Here is a 25,791-nt window from a genome sequence, read left to right as displayed (position 1 = left end):
TTAATTTGCCAGTTATTCCCTTTCCTTAGGGCAGACCTTCGACAGATTTAAAATTTCTGAACAAAATACTTATGGCAATAAAGGGTATTATTGCTTGCTTCTGGCAAATCTGAGCAACGGAGGTCAGGCAATCTATTTGTCTGATACGATGTTTATAACATGGATCAATGCAAGGAATACTGACTGCTGAATTTTAAAATAAATAAGCAAAACATCACACTAGTCATAAAAATATGACATTGTCTATCTTGCCAATGAGAAGTTTGTCAACAAAGTCGAAAATGTCAGCAAATGTAGATTAAATTCAATTTTATTTTCAATGACATAGAACTTTGATTCAATATTTTAAGCATTTCTCATAATTCAGCATGTTGTATGTGGAAAACAATCAGAAACTGAGAATCTTACTGACAAATTGGAATGGAAACATTCGGATTCCTAAACCACTCTCAGTTGTATCATGTAGGGACATTTTGTCACACTTTATTCCTCCCTCCATCCTTGGTCCAGCCAGGGTGGGTACGTTCAAGTTTCAATTGATGAGCTGACGACTCTTATATCTGATGCACGTAACGCGAATGTGTTTTCTTCTCCTCAATTGAAGATTAGATGTGGTCTCATTTAGACTCTATTGGTAACGTATGAGGCACTTCTGCTTGGAGCAGTAACAAAAATATAGATTATGGATAGCTACACTCTTAGAATCATAAATCATGTCCCCAGTCTTCTTGCATTTTACAGCCTGTGCTGAATGGAGGCTATCCTGGTTATTCTGAGTTATTTTTAAGGTTTTCTTTTAATTTCAAGGACTTCCTTAGGCAAAACCATTCAAAATTTTACTGAACAAAATATGTAACAAAACATAATTTAATCTGTTTTGATGACACTCAATTATATATGCCAATATTAAGATAACTGTAGTCAGAGTTGGCATCATTAGTTTATTAGAAGGACATTTATTAACATTTGTTAAATGTCATGTGTGATACTGTGTTGGATCCTCAATAGTTGCAAAATTGGAATAGATTTAGAGGCCTGGTTCACAGTGGTCTGTCTATCAATAACATTTTCTCAATTTGTAACAAACTCATCAGGACTGCATAAGGTGTTAACACCAGAACATCTGGGTAAAGATTTTACAGACTATTTCTGCACCCTTAAGTGTGACATTTCTGCAATCTAAAATTATTCCAAAAAATTAGACTTTAACAATAAAATGCACATGCAAGACATTTTTATCTTGATGTTCTAAAGAGGAAGTCTGATTATATTATTTTATCTTTCAAATGGCAGAGAGTTCATCATTATTTCTTGTTTTAAAAGTTGTTTTATTAGATACCTGAAGCAAGTAAGTTTTGCTTTTTCGTTTGCAGCTTTAATTTTCGGACTCCCTAAGAGTGCATTTAATTAGTAAATTTCTAGGCAGATTAGCACATGACACTTGGTAGTTTTGGAAGATGATATGAGTGGAATTTGGAAAATAAGATTGTATAAACAGTATTTAGCAATCAATTTACATTATGGGTTCTACATACATAAGCTCCTCATTCATATTTTTAAAAATATTTTGACGATAATAGTTTTAAATTTTTTATTTTTTGCCCATCAAATGAATCCTATCTAGAGCTTTTCTGTTTGTTTCTAGCCAGATGAGCTGGTAAGTCAAACAGTCTTCCTAATAAGGTTCCATTTCATACACGCAAAGATTTCTGCCAAAGAACAGATGTTTTTAGAGATTCTGAGATGAGTGGAACATGCTTGTTCCTCCAGGACATCAAAGCTGTCATTTCGATGCAGTGCAGAGTGAAGGACAGAGAATTCACTGGGAGAGGGCTAGAGAGTTAGCAGAATTCCCTTCAACGGTATATTTCAAGAAAAATATCTTCATATTTGGATTTTTTAATCTAATAAAGGTTTTTATGATTCTACAGAGATAAATTTTGACTTACCTTGATATGTGTTCTTAACTTCCTATAGAAAGCCTTATCCATCCTTACCTCTAAGCCAAGCTAATTTTTCGGCAAAACCAAACCAAATATTGTATGTTATAATAGATTTTTGAATTGAAATTTAAAAATTCATTAATTTATGAAATTTAATTAAGAAATAGCCAGTCAAAAAAAAAAAAAAAAGAAATAGCCAGTCAATCCACACCCAGGTAAACAAGAAAATCAGTAAAACCACTATCGTTAATTTTCAAACATCATATCTGATTTATTTTTGCTTCTCTAATATAAAGAACAGAATCAACAAAGCAAGCCCAATGGCATTTCAATAGTGTTCTTACCGGAGGCGTGTGGAAAATGTAGAAGGATGAACCTTTTAGTGCCAGGAACTTGTGTCTGAAGGTTTGGGAGGAGTCCGTCCCTGGGAGTCTCTCATTTACCCACCCCATATGCACAACCTGCAGAGGGAAACCTTTGAAAATTAAAAACCAAGCCTTAATAAGAGCATACAGTCACAGGAGTAGAAAAACAAATATTAAACAAGTTGTCTTCTAAATTTTTCGGCACACTTAAAATCAGTTGCATGTTGAAACTTGGAAAGTCTAACTAAATTTTAAAATATCTAAATAAAGTATACATGATATGGATATATAACATCATTAATAGAAAATCCAAAGTCTGTATTGGTCCAGGTTCTCTAAACGTATGGACTTCTATAGGTTTACAGTTTTCACTAGTAATTAGCCTCTCTGCTGAATTAGAATTTTATTTCCCACATATATTTAAAAGAATTACATTATAGTAAAGAATAGCACTTCAGATATTTCCATGATTTTGTAAAAGCAACTAATTATTTTGTCTTTCTTTACAACTACATATTGCTCAATTCCTTATAATTTTGAAACAAATAAAAAAGAATAGATTGTTACAACCAGTCTTGAGTATTTATAATAATTTTAGACCCCTCCCAAAAGTCATGATTCTAATGTCTAGTGGAAATAATAATACACATTGGTGCATGAATTCAAACTAAGCTAAAATTTCTGGGTCTTTTCTAAAATCTTAATGTAACATAAAGGTCTGAGTACGTGATAAAGACAATTCATTTTAATATTTTCTTTCCTCATTTTGCCATGTTATGAGAAATTGTTTAACACGTTCATATATAGTAAACATTTTAAAGAACTGAAAATTTAAAAATAAAAATAAACTTTCATAGATATACTGACCACTTCATGAAATGAAGATTTCCAATAAGCTGCTTCCCGTTGAAGGCCATTTATACCTTAACACATCTCTGAGAATCGAGTGTCTTTCTGGAGCGTCCTCAATAGAGGTACGTGGGTGAATGGAACAACCACCGCAATGTGCTCAAAGGAGGGGATGTCTTGCATCAGTTTCTTACCCGACAAACAACGGACAGTCTCAGTGTTGGTGAGCAACATCGTATGAGGACTGTGATAAGCTAGTTTTGACTTCAAGATCTGAGGTAAAGTAGTAGTAAAACTCTTCTTAATGTGAGTACACTACTGGATTGCATGTGACTTACATGCCAATGAAAGTGCTAATAACGATAATACTAAAAAGAAAAGAAAGTTTTCTGCAACAGTATTTTCAGTTATGCAAAAGAGAAAAGTAAGGAATATTATATGGTGGAGAGTTAAGTATAGCTAAATTATGAACATTATTAAGAGTTTGAGTATTGAATACATACCATTTAAAGAATACAAAGTCATAATTTTGACTCACCAGCTACACTAGATGGAGGTTCATAAAGTCACCCAATTCTTTGTCCGGGTCCTTGGACTCAAAAGTCTCCTAAGGTGTCAATAGCACATGAAATCTACTAATGCTGTCATAATAATAGATTTATCTTAAGCCCATGAGCTATTGGAAATAATCAATTTTGCTGAACTTCAGTTTTTCAACATAAAAAAAACAAAATAAATTATCTACTTCATGATTCTTATGGGAATTTAATACTGCCTGAGAGACCACCTCTCACAAATGGGATGTAAAATTACCTTTTTTTGTTATGCATTAATACTGTCTTAAGAAAAAGTGGAGCCCTGGTGGTGTAGTAGTTCATGTTAGGCTGAGAACTACAAGGTTAGTAGTTCAAAACTACCAACTGCTCCACATGGGAAAGATGGGGCTTTCTATCCTGTTAACAGTTGTGGTCTCAGAAACTCCTAAGAGCAGTCCTATCCTGTCATATAGGATCACTGTGGGCTGGCATTGACTCAATGCCAGTGACTTTGCTTTTCTGAGTTTTGGTTTAAGAAACATAACAACAACAAAACCACTAAAGTACTAGACTATTTGCATTTCTCATGGATTGAAAACCAATTAAGGGGGCCATTGTCCAACATCTAATTGCATTTTGCCCTTTTTATCTGGTTGGTCATATGGGTACAATGTTCTTGTTTCTAATACCAAGAACAATGCGACGACTGCAAATCATCATGTACTGAACTTTCATTGCGAAAACTCACGCCATTTTTCTAGGTAATGTATTTAGCACATGCTCGATATTCAACATGAATTCAATGGCGATTATTTAGTTCTCAACTCATTGCATGAGAATAGCAATTTAGATAACTTATTTATGATAGGAATATCTTCAAGCACATTTGCTAAAACAATGAATACCAAAGAGTGACTTTTACATCAAAAGAAAAATAATAGGCCAGAATTGTTCATAAATATACCTTTATTATGTGAAGCCAGAACACAGAGGTAGTAAATACTTTGAGCAAGTTTTCTTAAGTTAGTATGTGGCCCAAACTAATTGATACTGGATGTTTGGTTAGATTTTATAATCAAATATAAAAAAGGGATCTAAAATATAAAGGCGTCTAAAGTTACTAGGTTTAACACCCTTAATACGTCATGAAAGTCAATGAGCTGCCATGTAGCTCTGGAAAAGTATTCACTTGCTTGCCTTCTTTTGCGTCAGAGGGGCCTTATTAAGTCTGGGTTAGTAACAGATCCATACCACGCCAGGAGTGCGGCAGGCCCAGCTACTTTCGAAGTAGACTCTCGACTTCAAGGCCAAACGCCCTTCAGGAGTCTCTGAATGTTAAAGTCCTTATCTATAAATGCTGTCTGATTCTAGGAGTAAATGAAGTGAGGTGTATGACAAGATCTTCAATACCACACAATTCCACATAATTAATAGGTCCTATTACAATCTTTAAGGCTCTCTGGTGTTGCAATGGGTTATACACCAAACTTTTAACCAACAGGTCAGTGGTTTGAAAACACCACCCATTCTGCCAGAGAAGGATGAGCCCGTCTGCTTCCATGCATACTGAGGCCTCAGAAATGCCGCTGGGATCTTCACCTCTGTTGTAATGGACTCGACCACAGCAGGTTTCTGGGAAACACATATTTGTTTTCCCTTTTAAAATCTGGTCAATTCAGTCATTGACACAGAGTTCAACAGAAATTTTATGCTGAAGAATGAATGAAGAGTTACTTTTCTGGTGAAGACAGTTGACCAGACCAATAATACAGGTTGTTAATCTGAAATATCTATTAGTTGAATGTGAATGTAATTAAATTTCATATGCAATTTAAATCTATTAATTTTAATTAGAAAATAAGTAATATCTTTGCTATTATTAGGAATAATGGTTACTTTAGAAATCCTTTGGTATAGGCAGTTCATAAATTATACAAAAGGCAGCTAATTTTTTCTTTTCCATTATGGATTTTCTAATGCCTTATTATATGTTCCAGAAATGTATATTATAATTTTATTAATGCCTACCTGATTGTATTACTATAATTATATCATAGGATATAAACCATTATAAAAGTGATATATTTCCATCTACTTTTTCTGATGATGCTTCTATGGACATTCCATATATTTGGCTCAAACTAGTCAATATATAAATCACACATAAATATGATTATTACTTTGTAGAAAGTTCTTTTATGTTGACACATCAAAATTACCTGCATCATTTAGTATTTGAGAAGGAATTCATCCGTATCACTATGGTTTCTTTTATATTACTTTTAGTGTAGATTATTCAAGAAGAAGCTTATTCTGGGAATATTTAGAACTGCCTGCTATTTTATTGGGGCAAGCATCTGTTCCAGTTTGTCTGGGACAATTCTAATTTTTGCTGGGGCCTTAAGTTCTCTTTTAAGTTAGTCTTTGCCACAGACCAAAGTGCCCAGTTTGAATGATACATTAAATGGTTGTTTGGTTAAAAAATGTAAGATTCTATCACATCTCAACTCTGTTTTTTAAGTATTATCCTTCTATTTCTTCTCTGTTGGTGGGGGCAGTTTCCTCATTCATCACTTTTAGCAGTTGTCCAACACTCTTGATTTTTCATATTTATCAAAATACTGTGACAGCTTCACTATATATAAAAGTCAAGAATTGATTGTTGGATGGAAAGGAAATGCCACTCATGTTTTTAAAGTTTCAAGTAAGTATGTGATAGGTAGGTTTATTGTGCCAACCTGGCCAATAAAGATATGTGGAATTAATAAGGCCACAGTTTGATGGAAAGGCAAAGAGATAAATGGCTCAATGAGCCTTGCCTTTCTGTCTCTTGCTCTCTGGGGGTTGGACCAGTGTGCAGCTGCATTAGTTAGTTCTCTGCCTCAACTTGGGAGCCACACTACCTGTGGGACACCCAATCTATGGAATGTGTTACTATAGCTTGAGGTTTCTTCGAGATCTGCTTCACCACACTACTGGTGTATACAATGACTGTTGGATCCGGTCATCTGGCTGTTGGTGACTACCCTGCTGTTTGCTGCCTGTGGCTGGACTGCCTGCATTGAACTACAGGAGACTCAGCTATCTGCTTCCTTGACCTTGGGCCCAGCAGCCCTCATGAGTTGAAGGACTGCCAGTATATTAACTGTTTCATGGAAGTGAGTTGGAGTGAGCCCTCTGTACTGCTGTGTGAACTAATTAACTATATTATTCCTTCCTGCTGAATCTGTCTGTCTATCTGTCTATCTATCTATCTATCTATCTATCTATCTATCTATCTATCTATCTATCTATCTATCAAATTGTAAGTGTCCTGGTTTTGTTTCTCTAGAGAATTCTCTCTAACACAAAGTATTAATTTCTCTAAGATCTGCTGCTCCAAATCAGTTCAACACTATTTACTTCCTCTCTATTTTGTACAAAGGCTCAATGCTAGGTGGTATACGGAATACAGGATACCAAATATGGTCCTTGATCTCGAAGCAATTCCTTCAGATTTCTATCAACAGTACTATGAATGAAAAGAAGATAAGGGCTTTGCTTCAAGAGGCAACAGGACTGGGCTGCAAACTGAATAAAGACAAGCACCCTTCATTATACTTTTCAAATAAGATCACTCTCGTGGCATTCATGTGTGTGTGTGTGTGTGTGTGTGTGTGTGTGTGTGTTAGTGATGTGATTACATCCATTGCAGACTAGACTAACATTCACTTATCCAGCTTTCCAGACAACGCAGTTCTTGGGAAAAGAGCCTCTGATGTGAGTCTCATGTTAAATCAGGTGAAATTCAAGTCTTACTAACTAGAATCCATCTAGCAGAGAAAACACATAAAAGCCAAAGATGTTACCATCACACTGATGTGACTCCTGGCAACCCCATGTGCTGCAGAGTAAAAATTGCTAATAGTGTTTAAAAATTACACCCTCTTTGAGTCAATTTTACCCTAGAGGACAGGGTAGAATAGCCCCTATGGGTTTCTGATGCTGTAATTTTTATGGAAGTAGAAAGCCTTATGTGTTGCCTGTGGTTGTGAACTGCTGACCTTGTGCCTAGTAGCCCAAGTCATAGCCCACTGCACTAGCAGGGTGTAATCTTTATGTAAGTAATTGACAAGGCCCACCCCTACCATGCACCTATGCCACTGCAAGGCGGGTTCCAATAGTCAATCTCATTCTATTATCATCTAATCTCAAAACAAATTCCTCAGAGGAAAGATTACTGATTTATTACAGCTGTCTCTAAATATTTTTCATTGCATCCCTATTAATATAATTGTTATCATGATTCCCTATCACACACTTATATGTTACAGTTTGTGCTTACCTACTATTTACAGCGTGGTGACTGGCACCCATCCAGTGGTCACATGAAAGACAAACCGGGGGGTGCCTGAAAAGTTCGTGTTACTTTGAATTGAGAACAGTTTAAAGTATTAGCGAATTCTCTGGAAGCTTATCCCATGGCTTATAGGAAGCACCATTGCTACTGTGCTAATGCCGAATGCCCAAATGGTGCGGAGAGTCTGGCAGTGGCTGCAGTGCAAGCAAAATGAACATGCTTTAAAGAGGAGCTTCTGTGAACCATGCACGCGAGGGCAGGTGCTGACTCTGAGGGTTGAGATCAAGTTTAAAATGATAAATGTGTCGCAGTATCATCCCATCTCTCCAGAATAGATTTTGCCAGAGAGTTACTATTGCACACTTAGAAAGGTGAATTTAGTTCCCTAGCAGTGTCTTATAATTATGGATTAAACAATGAAACATTGTGAAGACCAGCTAAGTATATTTTAAAAACTTAACTTACCAAAATTTGTTTTTCAGATATGTCTGTCTGTTCATACAAAGACATCAAATCTCTTACTCTGCAACATTATGCAAAGATATATGAGGGGGTACCCCCCTAAACCCGGACTTTTTTCAAAGCTATGCATTTAATTAAAAAAAACACCTTATCACCTTCAAAATACTCTCCATTACACTTAATACATTTGTCAAAATGTGATTCCATACTTGGAAACATTTTTCAAACTCATCTGTTTGATGGCTGACAGCACTTCTCTCATTTTATTCTTCCCCTCCTCTATGCCATCAAATCACTGTTCTTTCATGTCCCTCTGAATTTGCATAAAAAACAAGTCACATGGAACAAGATCAGGTGAGTAAGGTGCGTAGGGCAAGAGATGCTTGCTGAAATTTGTTCCAAACTGGTACACTGAGATGACTCTGTGAGCAGGTAAGTTGTCGTGGTGGCAAAACCAGTCCCCTGTCTGCCACAAATCAGGACATTCCCTTCCGTTCCCTTCCCCACCCCCCGCCCCCGACACACACACACACACACACACACACACACACACACACTGTTACACAATCTTTTCAGAACTTCTAAATAGAAAGCTTGATTAAGAAAGTCTGCCCCGGTGGAATGAATTCCAAATTCACTATCCCCCTCAAATCACATCCTGGTTTTGGGGGTTAACCCCTCGTACAAGTGCCTTTTGGTGAAAAGCAATTAAAAATCTAAAACTCCTATAATTCATACAAAATATGCGAATGTTGGTAAAAACAAGCATCAATGAAACACGCTACGGTATGATAGAGGATAAACCCAACCCAGCCCACTGCCATCTACTTGATTCAGACTCAGAGTGACCCAGCACAAGGGGCCGACTCTGCGAACCATGATCACCTTATCCTCAAAGCGACCCTGGCTTTTCAAGAGGTCCTGTAATGAAATAGCATTTGATTTCCTGATTATTGTTTCCATGAACACTGATTAAGGAGCCAAGCAAAATGAAGTCCTTGACAACTTCAATCCTTTCTCAATGTATCTATTGGCTCAGTTGATTAGGAGCCCTGGTGGCAAGGTGAGTTAATTGTTGGTCTGTTCACTTGAAGGTCAGCAGTTCTGAACCACCAGCTGCACCATGGGAGTAAGGTGAGGCTCTCTGCTCCTGAAAACAGTTGCTACAGCCTTGAGGCAACTGTGTTCTGTTGTAATGCGTTACTGTGATTTACAGTAATTTGAAATATAGCCTTAATTTCACTGGTTTTCCATCAAGATGTGATTGGCACAACTTTACTTGAATATGAATTCAAACATTTTTTAAACAAGTTTTGTAGCATTTGATGAAAATTAAACACATTTTTTCAGTCTTCTTAACTTGGGATATAATGCAGAGATGCTTAGGTCCCTTAAATATATATACATACATTCACATAACTAGAAATCTAATGAAGTACACATTTTAAAATTTTTGATTATATTATATCTTAGACTTACTTTATTAAACAGGAAATGGAAGAATGACATAGTTTGAAAGCATATATATGTGATCATAAAGTTTTTTATTATAATATATTATAAAGTATTTATGAACCTAGTTTTTGAGTAGTCTTTGAAATAGAAAGCCAAATATGTTGAACCTCAGACTTTGCTCTCAATAGGAATAAAGTGATAATTACTGACATGAATGAGCCTAAGCCAGGATAAGAACAATGAACAAATTCTCTGACTTTCAAAGAGCACTTACAATATCCACCTTACCTTCAAAAAATATGTGAGTACATAGGCCTACGAAGTGTGAGCTTGTCCAAATAAGGAAGTTATCAATGAAAATTACGTTATCCTTAATATTGTAAACAATTATATAGCTGTCTCCATAACAAATAATTCTGTATGGTTAATCATGCATTACTGTCTCAATCATTTTTCCTTATAAAACCTAATTGCTGCTGTATAAATGTACAGTATAAATGTCTCATAACATGGTAAATGTGAGATCAGAACGATTTCCCTCACACTGTTTCTACTATAAAGGTAGAGTCTTGCTGAGTTAAAACTTAGAGCATGCGCGTCAACTTCAGGAACATCAGACATCTCCAACTCAAATTTCAAAGAAGAGACTATTTGGGGAACTTATTGCTTTATCAATGTGAAAATACAAATCCTACCTGGTCACTAGGAGAACAGCATTTATTTGCCATTTTCATCTGTAGAGAGAAGGTAATAAAGAGTCCGTATAGCAAGTGCATTGATATCATATATTTTCAACCCATTTAATATGCAGGAAAATTTAATAAGCTTTACAAATGACCTTGTAAAGAAAATTTCTTTTATGATGTATTTTTATTTAAAAAAGCAGAGCACTGTAGATACAAACTTATGAGGTTCTTCTTGTAATACTGTTCTTAATAGGAAAATCCTATATTAACATATTTAAATTATTTTTTAGAATATTAACATTTATGTAAGTGGACTGATAAGGTAGCAGATGTTTTAATTTCAATATTTGAGAAAATGTGGGATTATTTCTGTTTTATGGGGATTCTAATTAACATATTTTACAGGTGTTCCTTTAATTATCCTAACAATCCTGAAATGTAAATAATATTTTCAAAAAATTTACCAATGAGGGCATGGAGACCAAGAAATATAGCATGCCTAAATCTGCAGAACTGGAAAGGAAGTTTTAAAGTGTCTGCAATTTTCCAGCTCTGTTCTCGGTAGTAAAGACGATGTGTGAAAATCACCTAGAACTGAAGGATTCCTGTCACGTGCATTTTTGCAAATGTCAGTCTTCATCTTTCCATCCAGATACTTTGAAATTCAACATCTCAAATTTGGGAATTGAAATCCTGGGGAGAATCTCGTGTTACCTTACAAAACAGAAGAATGTTTCGATGGTCTACAGAACAGAAATCTATGTATTTGTTTTATTTAACCAACTTCTGTTTCAAAGCTATCAAGAACCAGGTAGGTATGAGCCAGGGGTGGAATGAAGGAACATGGTATGAATGGGCGGGATTATCTGCATCACCAGACAGTCTGACAGTGAGGCTCATTTGTCACAAAGCCTTGCAGAGATTGGCCAGTGAAACAGAAGCAGAATAGTGATGCAAATGCTGGGAAAATTCTGAGATGAAATAAGAACAAGAAAATTGGTCAAAGTCAATCAAGACTCTGAGGATAGGCTTTACATGAGCCTCTTACTTGTGTCCAATTAAGGTCAACATTCTGTCTGTGCTGATGTTAGCTAACTTTATATGCAATTAAAAGTTTACCCTTACTCCTTTTCTTTTTTCTTCTTATATTTTCAATTTCCTATTGACTTTGAGCTTCCACCAACTGACTCAAGAAAACACAGCACTTTTTTGGATTCCAGGACGGAAAACTTCAAAGTGATGTTTCAGGTTATAGAGAATTTTTTTCATAAATTTTCATATTTGGAGACTTGCATTCTTTAACCCAGTTAGATACCCCAAAGTAAAATCTGGGCATGATGTCAATGTATCTGAATTATATAATATATACAAATATTTAGTGCATGGATGTGAATGTCTGGGGAGAGAGAGAGCCAAAAGGAACCAACACAAGCTGTGAAGTACCAACATTTTAAGTCGGGCGATGTGGCAGTTTCATAATCAACTGTCAACTTGAGCAAGGGGTCGAGTCTTGCCTGTCAATCAGGTTGCAGCTTGCTGACCTCATTTTGAGGTGGGACAGAGAAGCTCACTGAAGGCCAGACACATCTCTGCTTCATCTTCCTGACAAGACACATGGAGTTACGCTGAAGGAACCCGGGCCCTGGAATTGGAGGAGCCATGTAGAGACCCACGCCGGTGCTTAGATGCTTCCACTGCCACTCCATCCACTGGACTTTCCACTCACTGGCCTGTGATCTTCCTGCACTCGGCGTCATTCATGCGTTGTGTGAGCCAAAGAGGGATTTATCATTGGTTTTGGACATATGGGCTAATATCAGACTTATGCACTTGATTTGGACTACTGGGGTAGGATGTTTTCTTAAGCTCTTTAATATAAAGTTCTTTTTATACACATATGAGTGTCTATATATTTGTTTGTCTCATCAACCTGAACTAACACAGCCTGTATGTAGACTCTTTTCCATGTTAAATGTTTTTATTCAGGATCGATGTGTCAAACACATGTACAAGCTCTTTTGAGTTACTGTTTTTAGAACTATTTTTCAGTTATTCATCATAAAGATGAAAATGGTAAATTGTTTTTCACATATGAAAAGCAAACACTGTAAGTGGTAGGAAACCTACATGCTTACATTTTGAAGTGTCAGATCGCTGATGTTTGCTGACACGGCTTTCAGCCACTCTGCGCTCTCCTGGGCGGTGCAGAATTGAAGAACCCCAGTGCTGATTCCGTCCAGGGCCAGGACCTCAAAGGCATTGGACCTGGAGAGAGGAGGACACACCGGTCACCGGCACAGAGCTATGGAAGTGTTCACGTACATGCTTAGGTAGCTTCAGGTCCACGTCGTTCCAAAGAGTGAGAGCACTGCGCAATGAATGATTGATTGGTCAGTGATTCTACTATTGCTACTCTTCGTGTTGATCTATTATTCACTATAAAAAATAAAGCAGAAAATTGCAATCATATACTTATCCTGTAAGTCATATTTTAAATAGGTTTACGAAAATTAAGTTTAGAACTTCAAAACTCCCATGACCAAAAGCCATTTCTCTTTCAATAAAAATATGAAAGACAAGTCACATGGGAACTCGCTCTCGCTCTAGAAATGTAGTTATTGTCTTGTAGGCCCCATAGCAACAACCCTTTCAAAGCTGATTTATTATAATATTTAAAACTCTTCACATAATGATGATTGTGCAGACCAAGCGTGATTATTATTCAGCATTTATTGTATTTTATGACCACATATACATTTTTGATTTATAATAGAGCTTTTTTCAGGAGTTAGCACTCCTCTATTTCATGGAAATCAACTTGTCACGTACCTAACCACTGAAAATTATGCATAACAGCAAATAGCTGTCTCTAATTCAGTAGTTCTTTTCTGTCACATAAAGTCTTTTGAAAAGAGAATTTACATATAATCATTTTCAGAGAGGGGATGCCATTTAAATTTAAGATTTTTCAAAAGAAAATGTGTATTAATCCATGTCTTAAATAAAATCTTAAAAAGATAACTAAATAGTAAAGAGAATAATTGAATAAAAATTAGAAACGAGTGAAGGTCTTTTACATGTGTGTCGATGCCACTCCTTTGTCACAGGAGGACGGGTTTAAGAGAAGCGGCATACGGACACACAAAAGAGCCCTGCAAACGGTTAAACCAACTCTCTCAAATGGGATTTTCTTTGACTCAAATAACTCGCTTTCCAAAAAGCAAATATTTTATCAGATTAAGTAGTCCGTACATGGTTAAGTGAGGGACCACTAAAGGAAAGGTGGGCAGTTCTAATCCACCAGCTACTATGAGAGATAGGTGTAGCCAGGTACCTCCAAAAATATGTCAGCATTGGAAACCAGGAGAGGGATTTCTCCACACCGAACTCCCAGCCACAGTCAGTGTGAACAGAGTGACCTTCCAGGACAGGGAAGAACTGCCACTGTGGGTCTCCAAGGCTGTTTACGGAGTAGAAAGCTCAGTCTTCCTCAGATCTGGCTGCAAACAGCTCTTCTCTTCCCTGTAAGGTTGCCCCGGATTGAAATGGACTCAGGGGCAAGTGGTTTGATTTTAGGTTCCGTTTAGTTTTTCAAAGAGACGTTCCACCTGCTTCCTTTGCACTATAGTAATCAGAATATAGAGACTGATTTTCTTCTTGGTAAATTTTCTTTTCCTCCCTGGTGGAATATCGAGGGTAAGATGAGATGCCTTTGAGCACATGTAACTTCAAGGGAGAGGAGAGTTGAAGAGGGACACATTGCATAAACTTGGAGCTGGTTAAAAGACAATGCCTATGGGTCAAGAAAGGGCCACGGTATTTTTTCTTTGCGTGTATACGTAGCTCTTTTGACTTATTTCTAACTTGTTTATATAGCGAGCACTTACTCACCTCTAAACTCTTGACCTTATTTTTTTTTACTTCTCAGTGATGCATCCGAATATCTAGTGTATCTGTTATAACTAATTAATTCCTCTTCATTCCTCTATTTTGTCATAAAATTATGCTCTAGATTTAATTCAGGTCATGATAAGGACACTGGCAGCCCCTGGAGAATTTTGAGCAGGGGATTGATATTATCTGAAATAATTTTATCAGAATCTTTTTGGCTGAGAAGTCAAAACTAGGCTAAAGAGAAACGTAGTTTCAAGCTTAATATGAGGACTGTGACAAAACGACACACAACAAACAGACAAACAAAACAACACAGGTAATCGCTGTCAGATAGCGAGGCTAGGCTTCTTGGACCCAGTGAGAAGCGAATATTGATTGAATTCAAGGCACAAGGAGGTGAGTTGAAGTGTGTGCTGGAGAACAACAAAGTAACTCCGTAGAAAGAACTGCCTATGGGAAAATCTTCAGTCCACGTGCAGGCTGCATCAGTTCGGCACGAATACAGAGAGCATTTCTCCAACTTCTAGTATCAAATTCACTGGACTTTGAAGGCAGAATAGTTGATGAATAAAAAGAAAAATATAATTTCAAATCCCTTCATGATTTTGTTTACTGCAAAGCATTGTTGATCCTTTAAACATGCTGTGGGGTACTTATTTAGCATTGTATGGCATGCCCACAAATTAGATGCTTAATAAATATCAAGAGAGAATATTTGTCTGTCTGTCTGTCCGTCTGTCCATGGAGCCCTGGTGGTGCGGTGGTTACGCACTGAGACGCTAACAAAACCGTCAGCTGTTCTAAACCACTAGCCACGCCGTGGAAGGAAGGTGGAGTTTTCTGCTCCTTTAAAAATTCACGGCTTCAGACACCCCAGGAACAGTGGTCTCAATCCCGTTAGATCACGACGAAGCGTAATCAACTTGATGCCGACAAGTTCAGTTTGATTTATTTAATCTAACTAGCTATCTGTTTATATATTAAACAGCATATATCAGGGTAGGGTTCTTTCACCATACTCATTCAACTTTTATGCTGAGCAAATAATCTGAGATGCTGGGCCTTGTCAATTCTTCAGCCTTCTTCCTTATTCATTGTCCTGCTTTGATATGCATATGAGGCGATGGAAAATATCATGGTGCACATGGATCAGGTGCACTTCAATCCCCAAAGTGACATATTTGCTCTTTAACAAGGGTTTTTGCTGCAGATTTTTCTAATGCTTCTTTATTTTTTGAATGTTGTTTCTATGGGTCTTAATTGTAGAGCCAAATAAAAAGAGTGACATTCTTCATAGCTTCTATCATTTTTAAAATTTATGATGATGCTGTCTCTTGGTCCAGTTGTGAGGATTTTGGTTTTCTTTACACTCATGGATACATTCTCTGACTTTCATTAAGAAGTATTTCAAGTCCCATTTGCTTTCAGATCATGTCATCAGCATAGCTCAGGTTATTAATTAGCTTCCCTACAATTCTGATGCCACATTATTCTTCATATATTCCATCTTTTCTGCTTCTTTGCTTTGCATACAAATTGAATCAGTGTGATTAGAGAATACAATCTCTAATGCACACCTCTCCTGGTTTAAAACATCGAGTCCGTGTTCTGTCCGAATTGCAGTACCTTGCTCTACGTACAGGTTCTGCAGGAGCACAATGAAGTGTTCTGGAATTCCTGTTCCTTGCAATGTTATCAATAGTTTGTTCTGATCCACATAGTGAAGTGCCTTTGCATAAGTCAGTAAACACACAAAACAATCTTTGCTATATTCTCTGTTGATCAGCCATGCTCTCTCCCTCATGCACATGATGAGAGGTTTGGTGGCACCTTGGGGAGGCCAGGATTCTCCCAGGGCTTTGGGCTTTTCTGTGATAGGATCGCCTGTGAAGCAACCAAACCGTTGATGTGGCATCGCCTTGATCCAACTGAGGGGAGTTTTATTCCGGGTGCATCCTGCTGGTAGTGTAGATTAAACATGTAGGGATGCTTGCTCAATTCTACGGCTGGGCTTGGCTCCTGCCAGGGGTTCATCACCCGCCTGTTAACAGAGTCTGCCGATCAGAGGACTGCTGGCCTCTGATTCATTCCGCTGATCATTCAGCTAGGCGTCTACCCGCCTGTGACGTTTCTGCTTAATATGCCTGTTTCCTGTTCATTCGCCTCTGCAGCCGAAGAAGTAAGGAGAAACGTTGGGCTTATTTGTGACCCGCAAACGTGAATCAGGTTGGATTTAGCCACTTGTACAACTATGTGAGTCATTTCTTGATGTACACCACGCTCCATATGCATTCACATTAAAAAGTCACTGCTTTTGTCTCCCCGGAGAGCCCGGCCATTCACACACGTTCTCTTTTGAATCCATACTTGACTGCTGGCACCAATTTGTCGTAGTGCTACAACTGTTTTTGAATTATTGCTCAAACCAACAATTGACTTGGAGGCAATATTAATGATATTCTGCAGTGATTACTGTGTTCGGTTGGGTCATCTTTCACTGGCTGTGACAGTTCTGAGGAGCTCTGAAGTTGGCTCCAACCACAGCGGACCAGAGCCAAGAGACAGGAACACCGACCAGTCCTGGGACGCTTTTACCATTCTTGCTGTTGAGCCCACACTTGCAGCCACGGTGGCAGCTCACTCTTCGGAGGGTCTCTCTCTTTTGTGTCCGCCAAACTTGATTTTCTTTTCCAGGGCCTGGTCTCTCCTGACAGCACATCGAAAGTGTGTGAGACATTCCGTTGGCGTCTACGGAGCATTGTGGAACAGCTCTTCTGTCACGTGACAGTCCAACTGCTACAGTGCCATTTACAGCACTCTGAATAATTATGCAGCTTCTGCTCTCTGTATTTCACATATGTAGTGCTTATGGATTTCTCTATAAATTCCCTCCCCGCTGCTCTCAGCTGGGCTCAGGTCTAGGATTCTCTATATTCAGAGCATTTGCCCTGGCTGTTCAGGTTGTTATCATCTAGTCAAGGTCATTTTCCAAGTTAAAAATGACAGAAGATGTATTGTTCATGTCCCAGAATGTTCTTTGATAATCACGTTTTAGATTTTAAAAATTATCAATGAAAGGTGTAAAAGGTGGTATGTTCAATGACTTAATTTCCCACAAGAAAACAAAGCTGTGAGGATTTGTTATAAAGGAGGAAATCACGGATTCAGAGTCAAAAGGTCTGAAGAACTCTCTCTTGTTCGTGGCTTTCTCAAGGCCTGGGGGACTTTTAATTTACAAAGACACAATGGAGAACATAACTGCATACTTTAAGAAAGTAAATGGATTCTCAGTTCTTGACTAAAGGGAATATTTCCCCCAGTAAAGTTCAAAATACATTTAATTTAATAGAACATTAAGGAGCTGAACTATAAGTTTTTGTTCCTTTACTTCAGTTGTTCTCAACCCTCCTAATGCTGTGACCCTTTCATATAGTTCTTCATGTTGTAGTCACCCACCAACCATAAAATTATTTTTGTTGCTACTTCATAACTGTCTTTTTGCTACTGTTATGAATCAGGCGACCCCCGTGAAAGGGTCATTCGACCCCCAAAGGGGTCGCGACTCACAGGTGGAGAACTGCTGCTTTACTTCATTTGGAGGGAAAAAAAACCCAAAAACCTCTTATAAGCTTGATTTTTCTTATGAAATCTTAGGTTTTAAAAAAATTATTTTATTGGGGGCTCTTAAAAGTCTTACAACAACCCATACATCAATTGTGTCAAGCACATTTGTACATATCTTGCCATCATCATTTTCCAAATATTTACTTTCTACTTGATCCTTTGGTATCAGCTCCTTTGTGCCTCACTCCCCACCCTCTCACCCTTGTGACTCCTTGATAAATTACAAAGTATTAATATTTTTCATATGTTACACCAACTGTCTTCCTTCACCCACATTTCTGTTGCTTGTACCCCCGTGGAGCGGGGGTAATACATTAATCATTGCGACCAGTTCCCCCTTTCTTTGCCTTCTACACCCCCTTTCCCCCTACGCTCATGCTGTCTCCACTCCATTGCTCACCCTCTCTCCTCCATCCACTTAGATTCACTCTCTCTCCTCCATCCACTTAGATTCACTCTCTCTCCTCCATCCACTTAGATTCTCCCTCTCCCCTCCATCCACTTAGATTCACTCTCTCTCCTCCATCCCCTTAGATTTGCCCTCTCCCCTCCATCCACTTAGATTCACTCTCTCCTCCATCACCTTAGATTCACCCTCTCCTCCATCCACTTAGATTCACCCTCTCTCCTCCTTTGGTTTCATTACCTCAGTTGTATTCCAAATGGAAATTGGCAAGGTACTGCTCCGCTTGGTGGACACTTGTGCAGCTACACTACCTCCTTCCAGTGATATTCCCCTCCTTATACACCCACTGGCACAGTCCTTTGTGTGCTTTACTCCTCCCCCCGCCCCCAACTGTGCCTTTAATCCTGTCCAAAGCCAACACAAAACTAAACAATACAAATGCGCAGGCAGAAACCAAGCAGGTTCAATTCTGACTCCTTTTGACCCATGTCTGTCGGAATAGACCGGTGAGAGTTTCCAATGACCGATACACTTTAGCCATGTTTTGTTTGTTTGTTTAACTTCATGTCTAAATGCTTTGGATGCTGAAGGATAATGAGTATCTTTTAGTTAATGATTGAGAGTTATGTGTATTCACAAGATGAAAATTAGAGAATTTTATAAATTTGAAAATCTTCAAATTGTTTATATCTTGTACTAGAAATAAAATTTTTCTGCAGTGAAGAACTCATGTTCCAGTCTCCCCTTAAAAATGTTTTCTTGCTAATTTCCTATTATATAGTAGCATGTCTAAGTTGTTCATATTAAATTTTAACAAACTGGGTCAATTAAAATTCAGACACCATTTTCCATTTATGCAGTGTGTTTATTAAAAAGTCATTATTACTAGAGAATTCATAGTATAAATAATACATTAATTTGAAACAAAAATTTCACCAGAATTAAAACAGAGAGATGATCTCTCTTTTGTAGTGACTAAAAGAGCAACTTAGCATCTTCCTTCGCTCGCTTCCTATGGTCTTCATGAGACCAGGGCATGCGGATTCTGCGATGTCTATCTTTCCAGGAAAGAGGCCTCAGAAGTACAAATGGCAGAAGGATCGATCCGTGGGATGTAAAGATAGAAAAGGATGGCCCCACCATCACCCAGAGCCTTTGAGCTCAGTCCTACTCCAGGGGAAAAATAGGTTAGAATAGAAATATGAAGAATTCATGAGACTGCTAATCTTTATAGAAGCAGACAGCCGCCTCATCTCTCTTCCACAGAGCAGCGATAGGTTTGAACTTTCTGACCTTGATGTTAGCAGTCCAATATTGAACCCATGGCATTAGGGCTGTTCAGTGACCTCCGAATGCCTCTCAGTGAGTTCAGAAAGGAGATGAACCATACCTGCAAGTGTTTTAAGGGCGCATCATAGAATTATTGACATTTGTATATATTTGTTTACTGTTTTACTACTTTCCTGTTCTTGAGATGGACTGAAGTCCAGGATAGACAAGAGGAAAACAATAAATGGGGATTCTAGAAGAGTTGATTGTGCTCATGCAGAACCCGTACATCTCCCAAGAGACAGTTGTGTGCACAGAATAAGGAGATATTGCATTGTTTAAAATCAGGAAAGGTGTGTGTCAAGCTTTGATCCTTTCACCATTCTTATTCAGTCTGTATGCAGAGCAAAGAAGGAAGAAGCTGGACCACATGAAGAGCAAGGCAGTAGGATCGGAGGAAGGTTTATATGCAGATGACACAGCCTCGCTTACTGAAACCAGGAGGACAGGACGCACTTGCTGATGGAGACAGATGATTGCAACCTTCAGGATGCTACTTGACTTCAATCAGGTCCTCAGTGTAAAGAAGCCCCGATTCCTCACCACTGGACCAATAGGTAACGTCATCATAAATGGAGAAAACATGGAAGATGACAAGGATTCATATTTTGTGGGTCCACAATCAACGTCTGTGTTACTTAGAGGACTGAGGGAAGTCTGGCCCATGCTATAGTATTTTATTCAGTTGCTTGTGAAAGTTGGACAATGAATAAGAGAGACTGAAGAAATACCGATCCTTTGGAATTATGGTGCCGTTGGAGATAAGAAGTTACCATGGACCGTCAAAAGAATGTACATATGTGCTTTGGAAGAGATGACGAGGCAGTCTCACATCCTTTGGACATGCTGTCAGGTGAGGATAGTGCCGGGAACAGGCCCTCATTGCACTTGGAAATGTGGAGGAGCATCAAAAAAGAGAAAGGTTCTTGAAGAGATGGGTTGGTGCAGTGCCTACGGACGGCAGTGCAGAGTGCAGTGTCCTCGTGGGGAAAGCACGCCAGCCAGCAAGGTTGTGCTCCGTTGTGCCGAGGGTTGCTCTGAGCTGACTGATAGTGATACTTGTATTTCCCAGTACACGATAAACTTCCTGGTGCTTGGCTCACTTTGTCCAGTAACTGTAACAGTGACACAGCCTAGGAAACCAAACCGACTGCAAGAAAGTGGACCCTGTCTCACGTTGACCCGACAAACAGCAACAAACCGCCTTAAAACTATGGAATCAGAAATCCTTACCCTTTGACCTCAGAGATGATGCTGGAGGGCTCAACCTGATGACCTCTTCTGGATTGAAGCCCAGTGCATAACCTACTACACTGCCAGATATTTGTGGCCTGAATAAATGCTTGAGAAAAAAGCAGTATACGCTTTAAATGCCTGAGTTTGTTATTTAGTCTCCATTTCCCAATTGCCTGTTGCTTACTTATGGATGGAAAAATCATTTCATTCTCTAACTCCAGCCACAGAGTATGGCTTCTTTATGTAAAATAGGCATAATTTAGGGGGCGCGTCAATGATTTGTGAGGATGAAATTGAGATGAAGTGTATACAGAATTATCACTGTGGCTAGCCTCTGTTAAGCAGACAATTGCTATAATTATCCCTTATTCTGGGGATATTCTTCTGAGGGCTCTGACATCAGTTTGCTCTTCTTTCCATGCATATGCTACCTGGAATGTTTTAGGAATTAAAAGAAGAAAAGTGTTTATGATACTTGGATTATTTACACTTAACGACAGTCATAAACTACCACCAGCAGTCAAAACAATGATAAAAGTTAAAGATTATTTATTTAAGGGCTTACCATTGTGTCAGATAGCATTCTAAGTTATTTACATTTTAATTATTTCATACAGAAAACTTATGAAATTTTTATTATTATTTTTTCCCAAAGCAAACACATAGCAGGATTATATAACCTGATCTAGGATCGACAGCCATGAAGTCGAGCCTGGATTTCAATGCTGACAATCACGTTCCATGCTCTATGTTGTCTTTGAAATGAAATGATTGTTCATATTTTAAGTCGAGTAAAAACACAAAGAGCTTACATGGTGTATATTCTTTTACTCATGGCTAAAAAAACTCAACTCTTTTGCCTCAGCAACTCAAAATTAGACACCAATGTTCATAGGAGAGGAAATCTGGTTAATTATTATCATAGTCAAAACTTATAATGAGGACATTTTTCATATGAATAATTCACACATAAAATTATCCCAGACTCACTTAGCTTCTCTAGAAACCTTCTCTGTTCTGTAAATCTGCCCAGCTTCCAACGGTAAAAATGGTGGTACAAGTTTGTTCTGAATGCCTATTATACCTATTAGCTATATGAAATGTGATCAACAGAGACATATATGTGTGAAACACTGTCTATGACAAGCACTGGGATTATGCCGATGTCCAAACACACGATATTTATCTCTGCAGGTAACTTTATCATTACAACACCTCAAATGCACAAGTCTAGCTCATTAATCGAGCTGATATCACACGATGGCCTCACAAGAAAACGTCGATGCATGTTCCTGTTTCCGCTGATGAGAATTGTTCTAGTTTGTGCTCAAAGTGGTTTATTTGTTTTTGTTTTTTCATGATTTCTTTACCCATCTACCCCATCACGGAGTTGAGTCCACCTCATAGCTCCTGTATAAACACATTAGAAATGCTCCTTGGGGTCTCAGAAATGGCAAATCGTTACGGAACCAGACAGCCTTATCCTTTTGATTAGCAGCCCAATATTTGAAGCCATTGCAACACCAGAGATTCTTTCATTGATCCCTGGGGTCTCTCAAGTGAGAAAAGCATAGTTTCAATTTGCCTACTCTCCCAGGTTGTGATGGAAACTTCAGTGATTAATAGACACTTCGGTGGCACCCAGGATACAGACCATGAGCGCTACATCTTGGATACAAAGCTTATTAGCCTATGTACATATTTATCTAAGTAACCTTTGTTTCATATCCCATTCCAATAGTAAATCCAGAGAATTAACATGGAATGCCTAGATCCCAATATCACTGGCCAAAAACAACAACAAAAACAACAACAAAACAAATAATGAAGGCAATCCAACAAATCTCAAAAAGGGAATAGTTAGATAGAAAAGTGCATATTTTGGTTGCAATAAAATAGCCAAGAGGATGCACATGCTAAGGAGAAACGGAGCTCCTGTATTCGGATTCTCATCGCCACTGAAGCTCATTAAAATAACAACCCAGCAAGTTACTCCGGATTAGAGTTCACTCCCGTGGAGCCCTGTGGACAGACTGCAATTTCCTGTGGAGTTTTCAATACTATTTACTTCTAGAAGCAGATTTCTTACTTTTTCTTCAGAAGTACCTTTGGGGAGGCCTGGCCCTCAAGCCTCTCAGTTAGGTGTTGAGCTCTTAATGTTTGTGTGTGTTTTTTTTAAGTGGGCCAAATTTCTGGTACACAGTAGTAATTCTGAGGTCATATATATGTGTCCTAACTTATGGTTTTGTTATTAAAACAGAAGGATTTAGCATGTTACCCTTAAACTAAGCTTAGGTTTCTGCTAAACAAACGTGAAACAAAAAATAAGGTAATTAATCGGCCTCGTAGGAACTAACACAGTAGACTTCTACTGACGCACACTGCCAGAGAAAAATGTTTTCTACAGACCAACGGTGGCTAACCAAGAACTAAGTGAAGAATGAGTAAGGATGACGTTTCTAAATTCTTTAATCCTCCCGGGACGATTAAAGAGCATTCATCTTGTAAAAATCACCATTTTGAAACTAGAAAGCATGTGAAGTATGACGAGGGGGAGATCCCTAATAGTTTTGACCGTACTTATTCTAAAGGTATGCTAAGCATATAATCCACCAAACTGAATTATTCTAGGAAGAAGAAAGAAAGGGCACTAGCCGGAGGACGGCAGATCCACTCTTTGGGCATGCAGATGACACACCTCCCTTGCTGACAATGAGGAGGACCTGGAGAACTTTCACAGGAGATCAAGGATTGATGTCTTCAGTATGGATGAGAGCTAAGGTAAAGAAAACCAGATTCCTCACAAGGGCGGACATCAGAATAAACAGAGCTACCCTTTAAGTTGTCAAGTGTTTCATCTTTCTTGGGTCCACAATCAGTAGCAATCAAGGACAAGGATCCATTGCTCTGGCTCATCTGCTTCACAAGATCTCTTAAAAGTGCTAAAGACAAACCCCACTTTGAGTGCTAAATCTCACCTGCCACACCATGCTGTTTTCAATTGCTTCACATGCAGAAGAAGACAGCGGGCACTGGGCAAGGGAGACAATCTATGCATTTGAATTGTGGTGCAGATGAGAGGTATTAAAAATGCCTTGCTCAACAGTTCAAACCCTCCGGTGGCTCAACTGTGGAAAATGTGGGAATTTTCTCAGTATAGGTTACAGTATTTAACACCTTATGTGGAAGTTCTACTATATCATAGAGGCTCACTGTGTGGGGCAAAAATCAACTTGGGGCCAATCGAGTTATGTTTATATATGCAAATGTTGGACACAATTACTATTGTACATACTCATATCTAACTATTCAATAAGTTTGAAGATACTCATGAAAACTGGAAATATATTTTTAAAAATCCAGTCTCTAACCGAAAATCATTGTTGTTTTATACTGTGGTGGTTTGCATGGTGGTGTTGGAAGCTATGTCACTGGAATTTCAAATGGTAGCAAGGCCCCTCTGGAAGGATAGGTTTCAGTAGAAAACCCAGACAAAGATAGTGTAGAAAGAAAGAACAAGTGGGCCAGTCAGAAAAATTAGCTACTTACAACCTTAGCAATAGCAGCAGAAGGTTGTTAGAAATAGTGGAGGAAGATCTGTATATAATTCAAAAATGGCTGTATCAGTACATCAAAATAAATCTGCCAGAAATTCAAGTAGTATTTAGAAGCAGATGTGTAAAAATGGGTACCACTGGTGATGTGAGATGAATCTTGACTGAAAGCAGAGAATACCAGAAAGATGATTACTTGCAATTTTTTGAATTATGAAAAGATATTCAACTGTGTGGATCATAACAAACTGGGATAACACAGCAAGTAATGGAATTTCTGGAACATTTATTTGTGTTTAAGTGGATCCTAGATCCTTACATAAACCAAATAGACGAAGTAAATTAGTACGGTCCTTCTAGCCATCATTTCTTATGTGATGCATTTACGTTCTGGACCCTATGCTCGTGGCTATAATCCCATTTTGGAGGAAGATCTTTGCTATAATAATTTATAGGATTAAGATGGGGTTAAATTCCAATCCTAGTAGAGGGTAAGACCTAGTGGGGGCTAACTTTGGACTCCATTAGAGGTTGTGACGTAAGACAACATGTTCCTTTTCCTTGAGGGTATGGTCAGCTGAAAGATAAACAAGCAAACACCTCTCCCTCAAGGCCATAGCTCTCTATAGGAGAGCCCTCTCAGTCAGAGAGAGGAATTTCCTGAACGTCTGGAGAGCGCATTCCACATCTTTGAAATGGTGCATACAAGACAACAGGCAACACAGATTGTGGCAAGGAACAAGGACAGAGCAAGAGGAGGAAGGACAAATCTGTGAGACAGAGGGACAGGTGGGCTTCCTCGTCCATTGAGATAGAGGCAAAGGAAGGGATCACTGTGCTCAGAATCCACCTCAGCTGGAGAGAAAATGCACAAGGCCATGGGCATTCCAAATCTTTTTGTCTGTGAGCCTCAACTGACTTGAGAGCATCTAACAACCTAAAATGGAAATCTAGGTCTTTATTTCACCACTAGAGATGACTGCCTCACCCCATCCTCCACAAGTTACATTGAAATTATGTGAAAAACTAAACCAAACCAAAACAAAACAGCGAAATCCTAGAGGGGAGATTAACAGGAAAGGATGTCCAAAACAATATGAGAATTCAAGGCTG

The 25,791-nt window shown here is 38.4% G+C and overlaps 1 protein-coding gene across 1 annotated transcript in view; it reads right to left on the bottom strand.

The window, feature by feature from the left end:
* The window catches only part of SNTG2 (syntrophin gamma 2), a 553,256-nt gene that overhangs the window by 181,830 nt on the left and 345,635 nt on the right, over positions 1 to 25,791 (bottom strand). Inside the window, exons 10-12 of the mRNA XM_075555664.1 lie at positions 12,771 to 12,900; positions 10,645 to 10,683; positions 2,288 to 2,404 (exon numbers count right to left, since the gene is read on the bottom strand). Coding sequence (XP_075411779.1) covers positions 2,288 to 2,404; positions 10,645 to 10,683; positions 12,771 to 12,900 — 286 coding nt within the window. The remainder of the gene's footprint in view (positions 1 to 2,287; positions 2,405 to 10,644; positions 10,684 to 12,770; positions 12,901 to 25,791) is intronic.

Source organism: Tenrec ecaudatus, chromosome 8 (genome assembly GCF_050624435.1).
Source record: "Tenrec ecaudatus isolate mTenEca1 chromosome 8, mTenEca1.hap1, whole genome shotgun sequence".
Taxonomy (NCBI): domain Eukaryota; kingdom Metazoa; phylum Chordata; class Mammalia; order Afrosoricida; family Tenrecidae; genus Tenrec; species Tenrec ecaudatus.
This window is presented reverse-complemented; position numbering and strand designations above follow the sequence as displayed.